We start from the raw sequence: 22,474 nt of genomic DNA, 5'->3' as shown, positions 1-22,474 counted from the left end.
AGCAGTAGGTTACTTGCTAAAACGTAACTCTAAACAAAAGAAAAGCATAGTGGTACATTTCTGGATGTGACAGAGTAAAATTTGCATCTAAAATTTACTTTTTAGGTACACAAATATTAAAATTATAATGTGCTCTAATATCTTAACATCTGACTCTCAATCCCTATTTGTGCTGGTCTAGTTGCAATGCATCGATAACTGAACATTTGGTATCATGCGTTTTCTGAAAGTATCACATTTCAGAAATACATTGGAGTTTTTAACATAAGTGAACAGAACTGTGAATGTTTTGTGTTTTATATGTATCAATTATTGTCATTAAAGCAAGTATAAAATATTTTAGTCAATGAGCCTCTATCAAGGAGTGCAAGTTGCTATGGCAACATACATCCACGTTTTTAGCTGAGAGCTTTGGATAGTGATGGTAGAGGCCCCAATTTCTTTCCAATGCATGGCTAACCAGGAATCTCTCCCAATTTTATTTCAGACAATATCTTAAGTTTACAATTATTTTTAAAGTGGTTAATGCAACCACTAAATGTTGAATCTTAGTGAGCAGAGGTGGGGAGTGAAGGGTGGGAGGTGCTGCTGCCACTTCCCTGCCATCTTCATGCATCCCCCAGCCATAACCCCATTTGGTGCCATTCAGACCAATGCTAAGCAAGGGAGCCTGAAGCAATAACATACTTCATGTGGTCTTAGGTTGGTGAAGGTCAGACTTTCAAGAGATCTGAATAGTAGGCACAACTGGGACTGTAATTGGCCCCAGGATGAAGACAATCATGGCATCTAGACCAAGAGGAGCCTAGAGAGGATGGGCATGGAACAAGGATGGGGGTCACATTCTTGCTAGGATTAGCCATGTGATGGTGTCCCAGTGATAATAGAGACAGATACTGCTAACAACCATTTCAGTGGTTGCAAAGTATAGATTATATGACGCAAATTCCGAATTTCAATTCCCCACTCACCAGTGAAGATCTGACCACACGATGCCATACAAATGGGTACAGAATGAAAATGTTTGCATTTCACCTCTCTACCCAACATTTGTCAAATGGACTACTACATCCTCAAAAGGTAGGTCCAGCGATTTCCAAGATTGATAAGATATGGAGCTGCATCCCAAATCCACACCAGCAGGAACAGGTATCAAACCATGTTAATCCACACCAACCATCCAGCCAATTTAGTCAATGAGCCCCCACCCAGGAGTGCAAGTTGCTATGGCAACATACATCCATGATTTTAGCCGAGAGCTTTGGATAGTATTGGTAGAGGCCCCAATTTCTTTCCAAATCATGGCTAACCAGGAATCTCTCCCAATTTCATTGCTTGCCGCTGACATATGCTGGAAGGATTACAAGTTGATAGGCAACTTGATTAACTGTCCCATAAACACACTTTCCCCGGCCTTCAAGATCTGGAGTGGGACTCCAATCCAGAGCTCTGTCTCAAAGGCAGGTATGTTACTCACTACACTACCAGAGTCACTGAATGCATAGAGGGGAATGAAAGCAGAAAAACAAATGTAAGGTCTCTAGTAGATTTCTCTCTGTCACTTCAATTTTGGGAAAATTTACAATGTATGAGGAATACTTCTGTTCAGAACATAAAGGTTCCAGTGATGGCTAAGTGATTTTTTTTTCCATTGGTCAATGTGGAAGGAAAATGATATGTAACATTATAGCTAATAACTCCTTGTGGTTACAGCATTATTTCCTTGAAGAAATGAAGTTGAAGTGTACCTTCTCTTTTTTCGTCTTCTGGCAGCAGATTCTCAAGGTGCTGGTCTGGTTGCAATGCATCGATAACTGAACATTTGGTATCTTGCGTTTTCTGAAAGCATCACATTTCAGAAATACATTGGAGTTTTTAACATAAGTGAACAGAACTGTGAATATACGTATCAATTACTGTCATTAAAGCAGGTATAAACTATTTAAGCAGCTGTAAAAGTGTATGTGTATGCCTTCTTGTCAATTAACAATGCTTACACGGCATAAACTTTATTAATAGATCTATAGGAAATTACACAGTTCAAAAATTTTCTTACGGCAAACTTTACCACTTGTTTTAACACTACTTATTCTTTGCAAATATAAGCAGGCAGTAACTATCAATCATATTGGCTATTTAACATAGCAAATGATACAACACGGATATTAAATTAAGTTCCCTACAGTGTGGAAACAGGCTCTTTGGCCCAAAACGTCCACACCGACTGTCCGAAGAGTAACCCACCCAGACCCATTTCCCTCCAACTAATGCACCTAACACTATGGGCAATTTAGCATGGCCAATTCACCTGACCCACACATCTTTGGACGGTGGGAGGAAACCGGAGCACCCAGAGGAAACCCACGCAGACACAGGGAGAATGTGCAAACTCCACACAGACAGTCACTCGAGGCTAGAATTGAACCAGGGACACTGGTGCTGTGAGGCAGCAGTGCTAACCACTGAGCCACTGTGCCGCCCCAAATAAATACCACATCAAACACTCTGTCTGGGAAATGGGCTCTGCTGCTAGGAGTGAAGTTTATGTGTCATTAATCATTTCAAATTGTCAGCCTTTCCTGCAAATTTCCCTTTCAAACTTAATTAAAGCCATCTGGTTCATCTAGTTAATCAGCAACTGAGCAATGGATCACAAAGCATGGATCCAGATTTGGTCATTAGTCAATGTACGAAAAGTAGACCTTTCTATATCTTTTTATACTTTCAATACTTTATATAATGTTATGTATTCCTTTCAATGTATATTTCAGATTGCATGACTCCCTAGTAAATGAAAGGTTGCTTTAGATGTCTGAGGAAGTGGTGCAAGTTAATGAGAACCACATTGACAGTCAGATCGTTTATGTGGCAAGGAAATGCTGTTTGGGTTGTGGCTGTGACGACTCATGACCATGGGTTCATGATCACAGTTGACAGTTAATGTAAACATTGACAGACAGGTAACAAGCTCAGGAAACCAAAGCACCAGAAGTACGCTTGGCTGCAGGCAAAAAAACAGCAACATGCAAATACTTGACACAGATTTTAGGAAGGCTTAGGAAGAGAAAAGAAGAACAACAGTTATGAGTCATCTGTAGCCACATGCATCATTGGACAGAAAGGACTATTTGAATTAGAACACCTTTTGACTTGATTTGTTAAATGCAAATTTTGTTACTTAATAAATTGCTCTAATTCCATGCCTGATACTTAGATTTTTAACCAACCTGTTCAGAGGTGTCACAACACATGCCTGGGATAGGTGGGACTTGAAACCAGGTCTTCTGGCCCAGAGATAAGGGCACTTCCAATATAGCATAATAACCCTATCCAGAAGACACCTTACATGCAATTGAACTCTTTTTTTTCTCCCATCACCAAATAACCAATGGTATTTTTTTTCCATCTGTTAATCACTACAAGTAAAGCACTCGTATTTTCCAAATAATTAACTTACATAGAAAGACTGTTAAGGGCAATGCAGACTTTGTCTGAAGTTTAATTTTTAAGTTTTTTAAAAATTTAACTTATTTTTCAAATCAACTTGCTCAGAGATTATTATTACACACCTCTGGAACAGATGGGACTTAAATCCAGGCTGTCTTGATCTGGGATTAGGGGCACTTCCACTGTACCACAAGAGGCCATTGCCTGAAATTTATTGTCTTTATCTCTGAACATCTGGCATCTGTGTCAAATCGGTTGATCTCATTCTGGAACACTGAAATTAGTCTCAACGACTTTTAGGGAAGGGCAAGCGACTTTAAACTTCTGCACTGATCATCATCCAGGGGCCAAAGATGATGTGTAGTTAAGTATCAGCTGAAAACAGACTCAGTTGATGGGTTTGCCCAATAACCTATTAGTACGGGTTTACTTGATTCATGTGTGAAGAATGAACACTTGGTCACAGTCTTCAAGGACCACAAATGGACTTAGGGCAATAGTCTAATGCAGAGCCAATGACTTGTAAAAGAAGGAGGGAAGGCTACAACATCCACTCAAAGATTAACAAATAACAAATTATGCTTTTACCCCGGTACACAATAGCTATGTTTTTCAACTTCACTTCATGTTGAAGATGCCGACAAATCTCTTTCATCTAATTTTCTTTCTCTTTTGCTGAAGGCAGCATTAAAGAAATTGTTCATGAGATCACCAAAGTATTATCATGTAATTAACTACTCTTCAACTAAAATGTTAAAGGGAAAATTTTGTGAGAACCTTGAAGTCACAGCACTGAATTAGCAAAATCATTCATTTACCTTGGTGTCCAGCTCCAACTCTCACAGAGTTGCCCAGCCATGCATCTCTAAGGAGGAGGAGGAGGAGGAGGAGGAGGCGTGCACGTGTGTGTGTGTGTATGCACACATGGACGTATGGTGGAAATCCTGCCTCTAACAATCAATTGACCACTGATTGATTTTTTCATCTCCAGGAGCACCCTCTGGAGCTCTGGAGCAACATTTTAGCCAGGGGCACTAAGACAAAGTTGACCTGTAAAATCCAAGCTAAGGTTTCCTACGTGAAGCCAAACATCAAACATTCACCATTACGACATCACTGAGCCATAAATATTGGATTTTAATTACAGGTAGTTCAAGGATGACACGCATTTTGGCAGTAGTTTGCTTATAATGTCATGAATGAAATAAGTTAAAAATCACACAACACCAGGTTATAGTCCAACAGGTTTAATTGGAAGCACTAGCTTTCGGAGCGCCGCTCCTTCATCAGGTGATAGTTCATCACCTGATGAAGGAGCGTCACTCTGAAAGCTAGTGCTTCCAATTAAACCTGTTGGACTATAACCTGGCATTGTGTGATTTTTAACTTTGTACACCCCAGTCCAATACCAGCATCTCCAAATCATGAATGAATTAGGGAATGGTATTTTCGAGAACGCTTACCTCTGTTTGCAGTAGTGCGATTCCATTGGGGATCAGTTTGCATGGCTTGTTCTGCACATGCATGACGTCAGTACTGCTCTTTATGCCGTTCTGCGCACGCGCTAAAATTTCTGCGCCATTCTGCGCATGCGCTGATGTCAGCTGCCAACAGAGCAGCTTTCTGTGAGAGGTACTTTATAGACAGCAGCTTCCTTACTTTTTTTTTAATGTACTGTGTTAAACCAACTTTTGTTTAGTTAATAAATATGATTTCAGCGTTCATTCAGGCTGTGCTATACTTTGCATCAGACTTTTGGGTGATTTTTGAGCGATCATGAGTGATACCTTTTGCTGGTCTGCCCGAACCCCACTTTTCCCAGAGGCCCCATTATTTCTCTTAAGCGAGGTTTTGCTGGAACACAACTACAGTGTTATAGGAGAACTCCCTGTAAATCCTCACCTGCAGGGGGTGAGGGGCTTCGATATTGCTCAAAATAATCCTGTTAAAATGGCACAAGTGTGACATGAGCAAGGGAACAAAGTAAACACTAGGACACCAATATGTTAAAGTCTCACATGAACTCTCGCTTCAATAATGAGATGAAAAGGAGAGTAAAAATCAGTCCTCAAGTTCTTTTAAATGTGTTCACACATCAATTCAGATACTTCTACTTGGTTTCATGGTTAAGACAGACAGTTTCCACTTACTGAAATCTTTGATCCTGAAAAGATATCCCTAACATCTCGTACAGGTTGCTTGCTCTTTACCCGCATAGATAGAGTATAGTTTTCCAATCTGCGCTGCACAGCTGCAGACTGCGTGCGTGTTAGAGTAGAAAGCAAGACCTCTTCATCATCATTTCTGCCATCTTCTTTGATAAGAGTGGAGAGCCCAGCATCGTGAAGCCAATCAATCTCAAAATCTCCATCTAAAAGCAAAACAGAAGTAACATTTAGTCTTAACATTTGCTCACACTCTTCGGGTCTACATTGGTTTCCTCCAGTATTACAACATGGAAATCTAACTGTCATAATCCATCTGGTTTAAAAATACTACAATGCTGTTGGGAAGGGAGCACTAGAAATAATGAGTAATTAAATAGTTATAGAATTATATAGTTCCGTGCTGTACATCTCTATGAGTCTATGACTCTAAGTTAAAATGGTGGCTTAGATGGCAATGGGGAAGTGGTGGCATTTCCATGCATCTGCTGCTTTTTTTACTTCTAGGTGATAGAGATCGTGGATTTAGAAAGTGCTGTGGAAGTAGGTTTTTTTGAGTTGCCACAGTGCAAGTCATTCTATTATAACGTGACAGTTGCGTTCCTCTGCAACCACATGCTATAGAAAATCACTCTGTAGAAGATCGCGCCATGAGAAACTGGCTATACCTGTTCAGCAAAAAGTTTGTATTATGCAAACAACATCCACAATTCATCAATCACATTATAGGCAATTCACACTGACAAAACACCCGTTATAGAAGAACTACCTGTATATAGTACATGCTGTTGCCATTGTGCGTTGGTGATGGAGGAATGTTAAAGATATTGGATGGGTGCCAATTAAATGGGCTGTTCTGTTCTGGATTGTATTGAGGTTCTAGTGTATTTTTGGAGTTGCATTCATCCAGGCAAGTGGAAACTATTCTATCACACACCAGGACAATGTGAAGATTGTGATCAAAGTCGACCACATTACTGACCTTCCATGAAGAATCGCCAAGTAACTGGTCACAAGCAGTTGATAATTTGAACATTATTCCTATAGCTTTTATGTTCATAATATTAGAACATGAGAAAAGCAGTAGACCTCCAGTCTGTTCCACCATTACACTAAATTGTGCCTAATCTGTACCTCAATTCCATTTACTTGTCATAATTTTGGATCTCTTTATTCACAGGAAATAATCTACCAAGTGCAAAATTTCAACTGTCCCAGCATCCACAGCCATTCACAGGACTGAGTTCTAAATTTCCATTATCCTTTCTAAGAAAATGTGTTTCTTGATTTAATTCCTGTATGTCTACACAATTATACCACCTTGTTAGGATACCCCCAGCAGAGGAAATTGTTTTTCTAACTATTCCTTTGTCATTTGTCACATTTCAATAGGTTTATTGAAAATTTTCTATTCATGACAACAAAAGGGTAGAAAATATGACTCACAATCTTACACGTACTGGTTGATATTAAATTTGACATCAATACAGTAGGGCACCATTTTTCAAAAATCATTGTCTACTGGCCATGCAATTTAAGCCAATCTTAAACTTGCAGGCTGGAAACATAAAATTATTAAAGACCTGAGTTGAGCAAACGAAGACTCCCTGCTTGTTCTAATTCACATCATTTCCAGTTGACAATAATGTTAGTTTGCATTTATGTTATAATTGTGACATTGATGCAAGAGAACTACTGCATTCTGATACAACAAGAGCAGTGTATAGGTTATGGACATTGTCACAATTACTTTGAATTAGTTCATGCAGTGCAACATATGATTTAAGAAATCCAAGCCCACATTATCAAGGTAAATATAATGGAATAAGTAGGGATTGCTTGGAAAATAGAACATTGCACATTTTCAGTGAAGACAGCAAGTATTGAGAATCCTTTTATCAGACAAATTTTTAACCCTTCATGGTAAACTCTTCTCCCCATTTTTTGAGAAGATTTGTAGCTCAGCTTGATGATAAGTATGAGAATCTCTGAAGACTCTCAATGATGACATTACCTAGTCATGGTGACAAAATGTCTGAAAACAAACCTTCCAGCTCAATGCGCTAACTTACATACTTATCCTCTCCCCATTTTTAACTCGTATATTTTAAACACACTAAAACAGCAGAGAATGGAATTTGATGTGGGGGTTCCACTCATCAATCTTTCATAGAATAGTATCACTCATTGTAATTTGCAGAAAATATATGCCTAAACTGCACTACAGAGATTATCACCGTCCATTAATGAGCTCTAATGGCTCTGTCCCTTTTATATAATTTCAACAAGGCGTTTTAGTTTGCAATTATTTGCTTCAGTTTTAGCTTTTTTAACAACTGAGAGGGCTGACCCTCCTTTCTCAATTTCACATCTCAACTTATGTTTTTATCTTACCTCTTCACTTTCTCTTTCCAGTTAGGGGTAGCCTCAAAAAATACAGGCTTTGCTTATAGATTCCATCACATTTTTATAAACTGCAAAGAAAAGCTGTTCAAATGATAGGCATGGAGGACACATGGAATCAAAATTACTTTCTTCTATTTAATTTTGGAATCAGAATCTGCTAAACAAATCTTTGAAACAGTCCTTCAGTATGTCCTAATGATATTAATCATATTCTCTCCATGGATTCAGTCTGACTTCTGAATCACAGAACTATTACTACATTAGCTCAGCTGGCTGGATGGCTGCTTTGAGATCCATACTCGGCTGAGGACTTCATGAAGATCTCACCTTCCTGACCTTGGTCCTCAACTGAGGTATGGTTGCCCTAAGATTAAACTATCACCAGTCATTCTTTATAATGAGACAGCAACCCTGTGGTCCTCTGGGTCTTTCCTTTACTGTGTAGAAAGATGCCATTTTGGCTCATTGTGTTTGCACTGGCTCTCCAAATGAACAATTTGCTCATTCTCCTTCTCACCATAACTCTGTACATTGTTCCTTTGCAGATAACAGTCTAATTCTCTTTTGAATTATTTGATTGAATCCACCTCCAGAAAACACCCTCCCTCAGTGTGTTCCAGATTTTAACTACTTGCTGCATAAAACTGTATTTCCTCCAGTCACTTCTTCTTTTGTTAATTACTTTTGATCAGTGTCCACTCATTCTTAACCTTTTTATGAAATGAAATGGTTTCTCCCTATCTACTCTGTTCTGACCCCCACCACTTGCATATAATTCAATCCTACAGCTCTGTTTGATGTTCTCTACTTCAAAAGTTATCTATTGACAGAATGTCAAATGAATCCTGAGAACTGGGCTTATGAAGTATTTCCAGCAATCCCTGGTTTTACTCCAAAACAGTTCTGACAGCTGCTATCTGGATTCCCAGAAGGATTCCTCAGAGAAATCAGGGGGCCCAGCTAAGATATGCAAAATAGCTTCATTTGAGAAAATTGCCTTGAGTCACTGTCACAACCCTACTTAGGCCCTGCTGAAGATATGCTGGGATTCTGCAAAAATCTGAAGACAATCCCGATCCAGAATAGATAATTTCACTGTCAATAATTCTACTTCTCCAAATTAATTCACATTATGGTACAAGTCTCATTCCTGCTTTACTGTTACGTATACAATGAATCATATCTTTCAGAAATATATCACATCCGTCAAATGTAAAAGATGGTATTAAAAGTAACGATTGGATAAGTCAATCATTTGGAGACATCATGAAGGTGTGCATTATGGCAAATAATGGCTTTTAATCCATCCGCTAGAAATATAAATTAAACTGCTCACCAGAGACATACTAAAACACAGGCTAAAATTACAGACAAGTTGGCTACCTAATTTGCAATGCTGCACATTCCACATTACATGGACTGTAGCAAGGCCTTCGAAAAGTTTCCACATGGTATCCAGGGAGAGCTGGCCAACTGAATACAACATTGGCTTGACAGTAGAAGACAGAGGGTGATGGTGGAGGGTTGTTGTTCAGACTAGAGGCCTGTAACCTGCAGTGTATTGCAAGGTTCTGTGCTGTGTCCACCGTTGTTTATCATTTATATAAACAATGAGAAGATAGGAGGCATAGGAACTAAGCTTGTCACCAGACTTAGCGCTATAGTGAACAGTGAAGAAGGTCATCAAAGGATAAAATGAATCTTGATCAACAGGGCCAGTGGACTAAGGAATAGTAGATGAAATTTAATGGAAATAAGTGTGAGGTGTTACATTTTGGTAAGACAAACCAGGGCAGGATTTGCACAGTTAATGGTAGGGCCCTGGGGAGTGCTGTCGAACAGAGAGACCTAGGGTACATTGTGCCTTGAAAGTGATGTCACAGGTTGACAGCGTGGTGAAGAATGCATTTAGCACACTTGCCTTCGCGGTCAGAGCACTGAGTACAGGAGTAGGGATGTCATGTTACAACTGTACGAGTCATTGGTAAAGCCATATCTGGAGTACTGCATACAATTCTGGTAGCCCTGCTTTAGGATGTTATAAACTGGAAAGGGTACAAAAGAGATTAAATGGATGTTACCAAAATTAGAGGGCATGAATTATAAGGAGAGGCTCAATAGTCTGGGGTTCCTTTCCCTGCAGCATCAGAGGCGAAGGGTGACTTATAGAGATTTATAAAATCATGAGGGGCATAGATAAAGTGAATAGTCAACATCATTTCCCCAGGTTGAAACTTTATTGCTGGAACAGCACAGCAGGTTAGGCAGCATCCAGGGAACAGGAGATTCGACGTTTCGGGCACAGGCCCTTCTTCAGGAATGAAGAAGGGCCTGTGCCCGAAACGTCGAATCTCCTGTTCCCTGGATGCTGCCTAACCTGCTGTGCTGTTCCAGCAATAAAGTTTCAACTTTGATCTCCAGCATCTGCAGACCTCACTTTCTCCTCGATCATTTCCCCAGGGTAGGGAATCCAAAACTAGAGGGCATAGGTTTAAGGTGAGAGGGGAAATATTTAAAAGGGACCGGGGTGGCTACATTTTCACACAGAGGGTGGTGCATATATAGAACAAGCTGCCAAAGGAAATGGTAGAGGTGAGTACAATTACAACATTTATAAGACATTTGGAAAGGTACATGGATAGGAATAGAGGGATAAGGGCCAAATGCAGGCAAATGGTACTAGTTCAGTATCGGAAACCTGGTCTGCATGGATGAGTTGAAGTGAAGGGTCTATTTCCATGCTGTATGACTCTATGACTTTATGACCCCTTTGAGATCAAGAAAGCACATCTGTGAAAATCCAAAGTCTATCACCTCAGAGAATGTGAATGAAATATATTTCCTATTCCATGAGCACAACGTCAAAATACTCAACATGGTAGAGACAAACCAGTCCCTCGTACAATGGAGCACCAATGAAAGGGTTCAATTCCTTTTGATGATCTAATTAAGTTACAATTTGAATACATGATCAAGTTTGAATTACTGGTCAGTTTCAGATAGTGGTCAAATGACAAGCAAGCCCTCTGCATGTTTAGAGCACATGATTTCTCCGCAGAAAAGAGAACACAAATATGAGAAATTGAGAGGAGACCCTTTCTTCTTCTCTCTTTCTCCAACCAACTTTCAAGCTTTTAGGCCCTGATCACTTTTGTTTAACTGACTCTCCATGTACAGTAGGCAGAGAATTTTTTTAAAAAGATCTTTACTCTACAGCTCTGTCTCCAGAAATACAGCTGGATCACTGGTCTTAAACCATCACTTTAAACCTTGGTTGGCTTCAGGCTGAAGTTCACTGAGCAAAAGCAATAACACCATTACATTCAGTCTGAAGCCAACAAAGTCACCAAAGTACAAACGGTGAATTACACTTTTAAGGAGTCCAATTTGATCATCCGAATCTTCCCCACTCTATAATCTGTATGTACATGTATGAACAGTGTGTTTATGTACATGTGAAAGTTGGGACATATTTTATTAGTTTACTTAAATTGGCATCAGTCTAATAAAACCAATCTCCTCCGTTGTTAAGTTCAGCAACCTGTCTGATTGTTTTATTTTAAAGATCATGCTGAGTAAACCGATGAGCACTCACTGAATAGGCAAATACACCTCTTCAGATGAATTAAAAATCTGTTGTGCTCAAATGAGGAAAAGGCAATGATTGTGACAGTTGAATATAGCAACCGATCGCAACGAACAGCAATCAAACATACTCGATCACAATAGTTGTACTTGCCTGATTGTAACAGTACCTTTACACACCTTTACCTTTACCATTACCTTTACACACAGAATTACACATATTATACATAAATTAGGTACTGTATTTGTCAAATTATATTTTGTTGTGGCTTACCTTCTGGTGTCTTCACATCCAAATGTTCATCCGGTTCAGTCCTATGGCTTTCCTTAATGTTCTCTACTTCACTCCAGAAGTCATCCATTGACAAGGTGTCTAATGAATCCTGAGAACTGGAGCAATCTGAAGACAGCTGCTCTTGGAAATGCTGTGGCCGCATCTGGTTCATAATTGAAGGACTTGACTCACTCCTAATACACCAAGTAAAATAAAAAAAAGTTCAGACAGAAGTAGTAACACAATACAGGCTCTTAAATGGTAACCCATCCTTCCATATTCACTTATACTTCCAGATTTATCCATACTTCAGATTTAGGTTACACGAAATAGAATTCTAAATTCGGCTACTACCATTTAAAGAGTTGATCACGATATCTTTATTCAAAAAGGGACACTGCAAACAGAATCTACAGGCCAGATGACTTAACAACTGTCACTGTGGAAATATTAGAAGCTATTATTAAAGATAATGGAGCAGGATACTTACTAAACTTCAAGGTAATCAGAGTTACAGTAATCACAGTTTGTGAAAGTGAAATAATGCTTAATTAACTTAATGGAGCTCTTAGATGAAGTATCATTTACTAGTGGTATAGGAAAGCTTGTCTTCAGTGGCTCAGTGGTTAGCACTGCAGCCTCACAGCACCAGGGACCCAGGTTCGATTCCAGCCTTGGGTGATTGTCTGTGTGGAGTTTGCACATTCTCCCTGTGTCTGTGTGGGTTTCCTCCCACAAACCAAAGATGTGCAGATCAGGTGGATTAGCCAAGCTAAATTGCCCACAGTGTTAAGTGCAAGAGGATTCGCAGTGCATTAGTTAGAGGGAGATGGGTCTGGGTCGGTTACTCTTCAGAGGTTCAGTGTGGACTTGTTGGGCAGAAGGGCCTGTTTCCTCACTGTAGGGAATCTAATCTAATCATATCAAGGGTTATTGGAAAAAAAACTTATGTTGTAGGGGATAAGATGTTGGCACGGATAGAAGATTGGCTAGATAGTAGGAAACAAAGTCAGCATAAATGGGTCATCAGGGAATGCTTTAAACCTAACAGAATTTGAAAGCGAATGGTGGACATATTAATTAAGTGTATGAATTGACTGTATAAATATGTGGAGCTATAAATCAGTGGGACATGAGTTTTATGTAGTGTGATCAACTGATGTACTTATGTAAGGTATGATTTGTCTGGTTAGCATGCAAAACAATATTTTTCATTGTAGCTTAGTACATGTGACAATAATAAACCAAATTAAATCAAACTCAAATGAACCTCTCATTTAATGGAGTTTTTACAAACAGGTAGTTTCTAGTCTATAATCATGTTTACTGGAATGTTCAACCTCTATCAGTCGTGTAACTGAGACATTCTACTTCTACTCAGCACAACTCTCTCAGTCAAAAATACTTGTGGTGCAGAGGTGTGTAATAATGTCTCTAAACAGGATGATGAGAAAATACGCAGCTCCACTTGGCCAAAGTCGTACAATAAACTCATTGTAAAATCTGTGTTCCAACACACCCTGCTTGAAGGAAAAACCCTCAAAACAGAAGCTTTTTCAAATAGAAGTGATTTATTAATTGAATCATGAAACTGATCAGTAAGTGGCAAAATGGGAAGTTTTTCCTGTGATTTTCTGCATGTGTATCACTACCCAAGTACCAAGTAATTCACTTTCAGAGAAAAAACAATTTGTTTTGAGACAGCACAAGAAACTCAAACTGTTCTTACACATAAGCTCAGGCCAGAGATATGAAAATAGCAAGAAACAATTAGAAGTACAGGGGAAAATAATGCTTCCAAACTAGAAAAATGAAAAAAAAAGGGAAAGAATGAGCTGATTTTTACAGACCACATATGGGATCAGGCAGGTAGAGCACTATGTCATCGGCAGTATATCCACCCATTCCTGCTCTGTCCTTCCTTGCAGATGGTGAAGAACTTGGGTTGACTTGCCTGCCCATGGCCTGAGGTTAAGTAATTTATGCACATCCCACTACCACTGGGATTTCAGCATAAAGTCCAGTCTAAAATTTGCCTTTCAAAATAAATGAAGGCATTTCCAAACATACAAAACAAACATGGAAAACAGCAATACATTATACACAGCTTGGTACGAGGCAATAACCTGTTATTAGTTCACAGCATTTAATCATGCCAGGCAATAATGGTCACACTCTATGCAAGAACATATTTCACTGAAAGTTGAGAGTCAACAAGAAAAAAATGGATATGGGACTAATGATGAGTATTAAATAGGAGGTAAGAGGACAAAGTATTGCAGGTACTGAAAATCAGAAATAAAAACTGAGAATGCTGAAAAAGCTCAACAGATCAGGCAACATCTGTGCAGAGACAAGAGTTAGCATTTTACATTGACTCACTTTCACTCACAGGTAAGAGGGTGTAGCTTTTCAACCCCTAAAGTAACCATTGTACACAGTTCAGTCCAGCCTCAGGGAAAGGTGTAGGTTCAGTTAACAATTGTTTTAGTGATATCTGCTATATCAAAACAGGACTGAAAACATATATTCAAATTAATGCTTCTACAAAATACAGCAGGACTATCATTTTGAGCAGAGTTCTTGTTTGAGTAAAGAGTGTTAAATAATGTAACAAAACCAGTATTTTGATAGAAATTAATGACTTTCCTGAGGCAAACTTTATTTGGTATAAAATGCTGTGTGAAAATTAAACCTACTTGCTTTCATTGTCTGCATCTTGTCTACTGACTGATATTTTGTTGGCTGCAGTGTACTTAAATGTCAATACTGTATAAATAATGCATGATTGTTTGTTTAATTTCTCTTTCTTCTCGTTTTGCTATGTCACTTGGTATAATTAAATATTCAATCCAAAACAAGTGGTCTTTTCTCTCTGCGGAAGCTCAGTTGCATGTTTTTGTGTTGTCAAAGTTCACAATTTCAAGTCATGGTCACAGAGTCATGGAGATATATAGCACAGAAACAGACCCTTTGGCCCAACTCATCCATGCCAACCAGGTAGCCTAAATAAATCTAGTCATTTGCCAGCATTTGGCCCCATATCCCTCTAACCTCTTCTATTCAAATATCCATCCAGATGCCTCTTAAATGTTGTAATTGTACCAGCCTCCACCACTTTCCCTGGCAGCACCCTCTACATGAAAACATTGCCCCTCAGGTCCCTTTTAAACTTTTCCCCTCTCACCTTAAACCTATGCCCTCTAGTTTTGGACTCCTCCCATCCTGGGAAAAAGATCTTGTTTATTTATCCTAACCATGTTCCTCATGATTTTATAGACCTCTATAAGATCACCCCTCAAGCCTCTGACGCTGCAGGGAAAACAGCCTCTCCCAATAGCTCAAACCTTCCAACCCTGGCAACATCCTTGTAAAACTTTTCTGAACCCTTTCAAGTTTCACAACATCCTTTCTATAGCAGGGAGATCAAAAGTATTCTAAAAGTGGCATAACCAATGTCCTGTACAGCTGCAACATGATCTCCCAACTTCTATACTCAATGCACTAACCAAAAAAGGCAGGCAAACTGAACGCCTTCTTAACTATCCCATCTACCTGCGACTCCATTTTCAATGAACTATGAATCTGCTTTCCAAGGTTTCTTTGTTCAGCAACATTCTTTAAGTGTATAAGTGCTGCCCTGATCTGCCTTTCTAAAATGCAGCACTCTATCTGCCACCCCTTGGTGCATTGGCCCATCTGATCGAGATCCCATTGTACTATAAGGCAACCTTCTTTGCTGTTGCTGTATTCCTGATGAAGGGCTTTTGCCCGAAACGTCGATTTTACTGATCCTCGGATACTGCCTGAACTGCTGTGCTCTTCCAGCACCACTAATCCAGAATCTGGTTTCCAGCATCTGCAGTCATTGTTTTTACCTAACCTTCTTTGCTGTCCACTACGCCTCTAATTTTGGTTTCTTCTGCAAACATAATACCCATACCTCCTATGTTCACATCCAAATCATTTGTATAAATGATGAGAAACAATGGACCCAACAGCAATCCTTGTGAGTCAGATTTCCAATGAAATGGTCTAAGTTGCAATGAGGTTCATAACAAACCATTGGTAATCTGTATATGTTCTCAGGGAACAGAACCCATGAGGAAATGCTGAAAAGTCACGTTCATTTATCATATTCTGTGGAATTGATCGAATTTTATGAAGGGATTATCATTACAATCATACCAAAGAGGTCTGTTATGGTAGTTTAGTGATTATGGTAGAGAACTAGTAAGTATTTTAGTTGGTGACCAAGTATACCACAAACACTGCCAGATTGTGATAAGAATCTAACTGACTCATTAAGGGCAATAAACGCAGAAAACACTGAAGAACCTCAGCTGGTCTAGCAATGTCTGTGGAAACGAAACAAGAGTTAATGTTTCAAGTCTGTGTGACTCTTCCTCAAAACAATTCTTATTGAGTACTGAAAAACAGTCATACAGAAATCAAAAAATTAACTCTTTCTTCTTTTGACATAGGTGCTGCTTGTAAAAGATTGTCCATTTACTTCATGATGTAAAAGAGCTAAGATCAATGCTAACTCATGAGCATTTATATCTGTTTGTAAAGTTAATGTATTTCACAGTGGTATGGGAAAAAGGACAAGTGTAAAACCATTTTTGAAATCAGGTTACAGACTTCATTTCTACTGTTTTATCCTCTTAGCTCAGCAATCTGTTTGGATTGAAGAAGTTCCATGAAGTTGTGCAAGTGTGAGGATCTGGATGAGGTACAGAAGAATAAGTGGAATTCTGACCTTAATAATTACACTTATCATCTGAATACAATTGAGATTTACAGCAAATGACATGGCATACTCAGTGCAATGAACAACACAGTATTATATATCAATTCAGTATAAATTTTGAACTTTATTAACATTTTGATAAATAAATCACAAAACGCAATTTGCAAAGTTAGAAGGAAGTCAGGGCACTCACAGAGATTCTGAATTCCTTTCTTGTACACAAAAAAGAATCCAAGTTAGTTGAGCATGGTCAGTCAATAAATCAGGAATGTAGATCAATTCACTTCTGTCTGCGTGCTTTGATTTGGAACAGAAGACTCTGACTTCATTCATAAGTAGCAGGACAGTAGGCATAAGGAACAGGATACAAGGAGAAGGGCCATAGGATCTGGCAATATGATAATCAGGTTACTGGAGGTTTGTTTTAAAATGCACGAGTACTAACTTCAAGCTGTTTCCCCAAATTTGATGTGTTTTTGCACTTTAATATCAATTAAGATTCCCTTCATGTACCAGCTTCAATATGGAGTCTCATTTGACATTTTAAGATGGTCAAGAAGTTTGGAAATCACAATAACAACTTGAAACAGCTATGAACCCTCATGACTGGCATAGGAAAGGGCATTTTTTGACAAGCACACACTGCAGTAAGTGACAGAATGGCTAAAAGATTATTCTAAATTGTAGATATACTAACCAACCTGAATCATAAATTATCCTTTCAGCAATATGACATAACTTGGAAAGTGTTCTGCAAAGCATTGCTGTCATGAACTGAATTCCAAGGTAATTGACTTGAATCTTGAAAGCATAGTGGTAGATATCAATAGAAATAAGTGAGGAAACTTGTACTTTTCTGGCTCTCTCACTACTATTCATTGTTTGTACCAGCATAGTGAGCAAATACTAGAAGTGATAATTATAATTAACAAGAATGTTTTGTTCTATTTGTTTTCAGGATATTGTAGTTCTGACAAAGCTACCTTTATTACCCATATCTACCATTCACTCACAATCTGATATATGTTCTTCTTAAATTATTACAGGACTTGTGATGATAGTAGCCCCATGACAGTATTTATAGGCTGATGTGAAAGAGATCTGACGAAACAACTAAAATTTGAATTCAAGTAAGCCTTCTTTAATATATACTTTGACTGGCACAATAAATACAATAGCTGTGCATAAGTTATAAGGCACCATAGCACTCAAACTTCCCATTTGGCAACCAGTCTGGTTTTGCATCCAGAGAACTCTCCTGATTGTAGCAGTGTGGCTGGAAGGAACCAAAGGGAGTAGAATTGTAAAAATAGTGGGAATGCCAACCTCATGGTAAATGTTGTAGAAATTCAGCAGGGAGAAAAAAACAGAGTTAAAGTTTCAAGTCCAAGATGATTTCTTCAGAATTCATAACAGACTTGAAACATCAACCCTGCTTCTCTCTCCCCAGATGCTACCAGGTTTATCCAGCATTTTCTATTTGTATGTCAGAGTTCCAGCACCCAGAGTATGGTATATTTCCTTGAAGTAGATAGTAGGAGCTCTGCATGATACTATCCACTTGTCTGGTGCATATGAATTCACACTATTAATTGAATATGCACTATAGGAAATTGTATCTCAATTATTTAAAAATTTAGCAAGGCTTAGATAAAGAAGTGTAAAATGATGGAACTCTAAAGAGTTACAGTAAAGGCAACTTCAAAACTCAACAATCCTGAGATGGAAATTCTGCTTCAGGAAATGACCCGAATTATTTGCAAAAAAACACATTTGGCATAGTGGCAAGAAGTGGTTGAACAGTTACTACTGGTTCCAACAGACAGGGGCAAAAAATAAACAAAACCATAACCAGAATGGGCAAAGTAAAAGTATCACTCATCCAATTTAAATTAAGATGGTTATAAGCAACACCTTAAACACTGCCATCCTGATACAACGAACACATACGTGGCACCAGTATGGACATTGCAAACCTGCCTAAGTTTCATCACTTACCAAAAAGATGTTTGCATTTACGCATTTAGTATTTAGAGACAATGGCTGTTTGACTACTTTGCAAACCAGATTAAAATCAAAGCCCCGGCAGACTAGCCACCAAAAGTAAAAGTATGTCACAGTAGGGGTTTTGCATAGGAAATAAGATATATAAGTGTTTCTTTTGGATTCACTGAATAATTTTGCATAAAAGATTTGTAAGATCATTAATCTCTTGCAGTTTCATTCACATAATACATTTGGACATTGTTAACTTGGGCATTGTTCATTTATAGGAAGTACAGTAAGTGACCTTCTGGAACATTGCAAATGGATCCTGATTTAGGATGCCCAATTTGTTACAATTCTGAATGGGTCAACCCCAAATCATTATACTCCCCATGTGAAGAGGGCGGAGCTGATTCCCTTTCTTTGTTCAAACAACATCCCATCACCTCAGATGGTCACAACATGGTTAATATAACCCAAAGGATCCCTTCCTACATGGATACCTACCCCAGGTCCAAGCACTTGGGCTGAAAAAGTTACCAATTTAATCACATTTTTTGGAATAGGAAAAGACAATGTTTATTAGTTGAGAAAACACAGGAAATAAAACATTAAAAATGAGAGAAGTAGGAAGACATATTACAGTTAGAAAGAAGATACATGGATTAGTCTTTGAATTGTCCATGAGGAGTAGATGGTGAAGCATTCTGGTTGCTAAGGTGAATGGTTCCTGACCCTGGCAGTCACCCTGTTTCCTTTTCAACTATGCCTTTCCTGCCTTTTGACTTGCTTCTTTCAGCCTTACAGAAATAATTTTTCTTTTATCTGCAAGCACAGGGGTACCTGGTTTATGTTCTACAGCTGTGACTTTCACAGCACATACCAGACTAACACTTAAAAAAACTGAGTCCAGGGTTTTTTCAATCCCTTTTAAGACCAGAAGACATAGGAGTGGAAGTAAGGCCATTCGGCCCATCGAGTCCACTCCGCCATCCAATTATGGCTGATGGGCATTTCATCTCCATTTACTCATACTCTCCCCACAACTCTTAAATCCTTGTGAGATCAAGAATTTATCAATCTCTGCCTTGAAGACATTTAATGTCCCAGCCTCCACTGCACTCTGTGGCAATGAATTCCACAGGCCCACCACTCTCTGGCTGAAGAAATATCTCCTCATATCTGTTCTAAATTGACCCCTTCTAATTTTAAGGCTGTGCCCATGGATCTTAGTCTCCCCGCCTAACGGAAACAACTTTCCAGCATCCACCCTTTCTAAGCCATGCATTATCTTGTAAGTTTCTATTAGATCTCCCCTCAACCTTCTAAACTCTACTGAAGACAATCCCAGGATCCTCAGTTGTTCATCGTATGTTTGGCCTACGATTCCAGGGATCATCGATGTGAATCTCTGCTGGACACGCTCCAGTGCCAGTATGTCCTTCCTGAGGTGTGGAGCCCAAAATTGGACACAGTATTCTAAATGGTGCCTAACTAGAGCTTTATAAAGTCTCAGTAGCACATCGCTGCTTTTATATTCCAACCCTCTTGAGATAAATGGCAACATTACATTTGCTTTCTTAATCATGGACTCAACCTGCAAATTAACCTTCAGAGAATCCTGGACTAGCACTTCCATATACCTTTGTACTTCAGCTTTATGAATTTTCTCACCATTTAGAAAATAGTCCATGCCTGTGTTCTTTTTTCCAAAGTGCAAAACCTCGCATTTCCTCATTAGCCATTTCCTGGAACACTCTCCTAAACTGTCTAAATCATTCTGCAGCCTCCTCACCTCCTCAGTACTACCTGCCTGTCCACCTAACCTCATATCATTGTAAACTTCACCAGAATGCCCCCAAGCCCTTCATCCAGATCATTAATATATAAAGTGGCCAGCTGTGGCCTCAACACTGAGCCCTGCGGGACACCACTTGTCACCAGCTGCCATTCTGAAAAAGAACCTTTTTATCCCATCTCTCTGCCTTCTGTCAAACAGCCAATCCTCAATCCATGCCAGTAGCTCCCCTCGAACACCTTGGGCACTTACCTTACTCAGCAGCCTCCCGTGAAGCACCTTATCAAAGACCTTTTGGAAGTCTAGATAGATAACATCTACTGGGTTTCCCTGGTCTAACCTACTTGTTACCACTTCAAAGAATTCTAACAGGTTTGTCAGGCACAATCTTCCTTGAATTTTGTAAGATTTTATTGTGCATTCTGAGGTGAAGAATATACGAACATCAATTTTGCCCAGAACTGTTTTGTTTTAAATCACATCTTTTCCATAGTCTGGATTGTAACTCACTGATGATGCAAAGATGGTAATGGGTCTCCATTATCTCTGCTACCATGGTAGCTCAGTTTCTGCAATGCATTCCTTTCTTGGATGTTTCCCTGTCTTAGGTTCACTGATACCCTTCAGGTGTGACATTCCATGTCTTTTTTCCTTCAGGACTGTGTAAAATCCACACAGGAATTTTCTCGACAGTCATTAATTACATTGTCAGAATTTATAATTCCATCCACCATTGGGTCGTACATCTTCTTAAAGAAATTTCACAAAATAATCTGTTTTACTTTAAAGTTCAATATGTCTCTGCAAATATTTTAGGGCCATGATTGATTGTCATGACATTAAATCCATATAGTAGTACATACATTTTCACAGAATCATATCATCTCATTAAAATGGCACCAAGTGAGGTATCTGCAATTTTCGTTAAGTATGAAATACTTGACAACTTACTATACTTCCACAAGAAAATCAAAAGGTGGGGCGTGAAATTCATTCATCTGTCAGAAGTTTTCATGTCACAAAACACATTTAAAAATAATTAAGTTAACTGAAAACGTGAAACAAGACATGATTTTTTTCTTTGCTGGAAAATATTCAAAACATTATGGCTCTTAGAATGAGTTAAAGCTCTATCTACCACACAAAAAGATCCTAAGTCAGTTGATGAAAAGTTTAATCACAGAATTAGGTTTCAAGTAGTGTCTTAAAGGAAGAAAGTGAGGTAGAGAGGGAGAAAGATGTAGGGAAGTTAGATGACAGGAAAAGGTGGAGTGATTAAAATCAAGATTGCTCGAGGAACTAGAATGAGAGGATTACCAATATCTTGGCAAATTGTAAGACTAGAGAAGGTTACAGGAATGGAGAAGGGCTATAGTTATACAGGAATATGAAAACAAAGTTGAGAATTCTAAAATCAAGACTTAGAGGAGCTCTTCAGCCTGACTCCATGAAAGGAGTCCACATTGTAATCTTGCACATTTGGTTGCCATGAAAGTTCTGCGACCCAACCTGAAGTGTGAAATGTTTCCCTTTGATAGATTGCTGACCGAATATAGAGACCAGGATTTTTCAAAATTCAAGGTTTCAGACAGACAACTTGACAAAACAAACACTGAATTTTCTTTAACAGTGCCAAGGATTTTGTTTTCAAAAAATTAAAGGGCAGGAGATTTAAGTACCCTGACAGTATGACAGCATTCTTGACAGCTCCTTTGGTGAATTCTAAGAAGTTTGTCCAACTCAATTTTAATTTTTAAATATTTTTACTGGAAAGGGAATAATGTTGCCAAAGATTTTTTTTCTTGGACAAATATAAATGTCAAATTTCAAATAATAACGTTTCACAATTCTGCTCTGTCACTTTCCTTTCCAACAATAATCTTCCAAGCTCGGGGTCTCTTCCACCTAGAAAGACAAGGGGAGCAGATGCATGGGAACATGGGACCTACACGATTTTTACTTGGAATTGTATCAACATTCCTCAAATGCTGTTAGAACATAATCATGAAATTCTCTTCCTAACAACACTGGGAATATATTGTCATCTGAAGGAATGCGAT

General features: G+C 38.7%; 1 protein-coding gene and 1 long non-coding RNA gene across 6 annotated transcripts in view; one reads left to right on the top strand and one right to left on the bottom strand.

Moving 5' to 3' along the window:
- Positions 1-22,474, top strand: part of LOC148147635 (uncharacterized) — a 311,747-nt gene that overhangs the window by 184,131 nt on the left and 105,142 nt on the right. The window lies entirely within an intron of this gene.
- Positions 1-22,474, bottom strand: part of arhgap40 (Rho GTPase activating protein 40) — a 132,361-nt gene that overhangs the window by 28,793 nt on the left and 81,094 nt on the right. For all 5 annotated transcript variants that reach the window (XM_043710572.2, XM_043710571.2, XM_043710570.2 and 2 more), the window contains 3 exons: positions 11,878-12,071; positions 5,598-5,818; positions 1,749-1,839 (listed from right to left, as the gene is read on the bottom strand). In XM_043710572.2, the coding sequence (XP_043566507.2) occupies positions 1,749-1,839; positions 5,598-5,818; positions 11,878-12,049 (484 nt within the window). In that variant the 5' untranslated portion in view covers positions 12,050-12,071. The remainder of the gene's footprint in view (positions 1-1,748; positions 1,840-5,597; positions 5,819-11,877; positions 12,072-22,474) is intronic.

This window comes from Chiloscyllium plagiosum, unplaced genomic scaffold (genome assembly GCF_037043375.1).
Source record: "Chiloscyllium plagiosum isolate Xiang-an unplaced genomic scaffold, Cpla_swu_hap1 HiC_scaffold_15, whole genome shotgun sequence".
In the NCBI taxonomy this organism is placed as follows: Eukaryota; Metazoa; Chordata; class Chondrichthyes; order Orectolobiformes; family Hemiscylliidae; genus Chiloscyllium; species Chiloscyllium plagiosum.
Note: the sequence above shows the minus strand (reverse complement) of the source record. Positions and strands in the feature narration are given on the sequence as shown.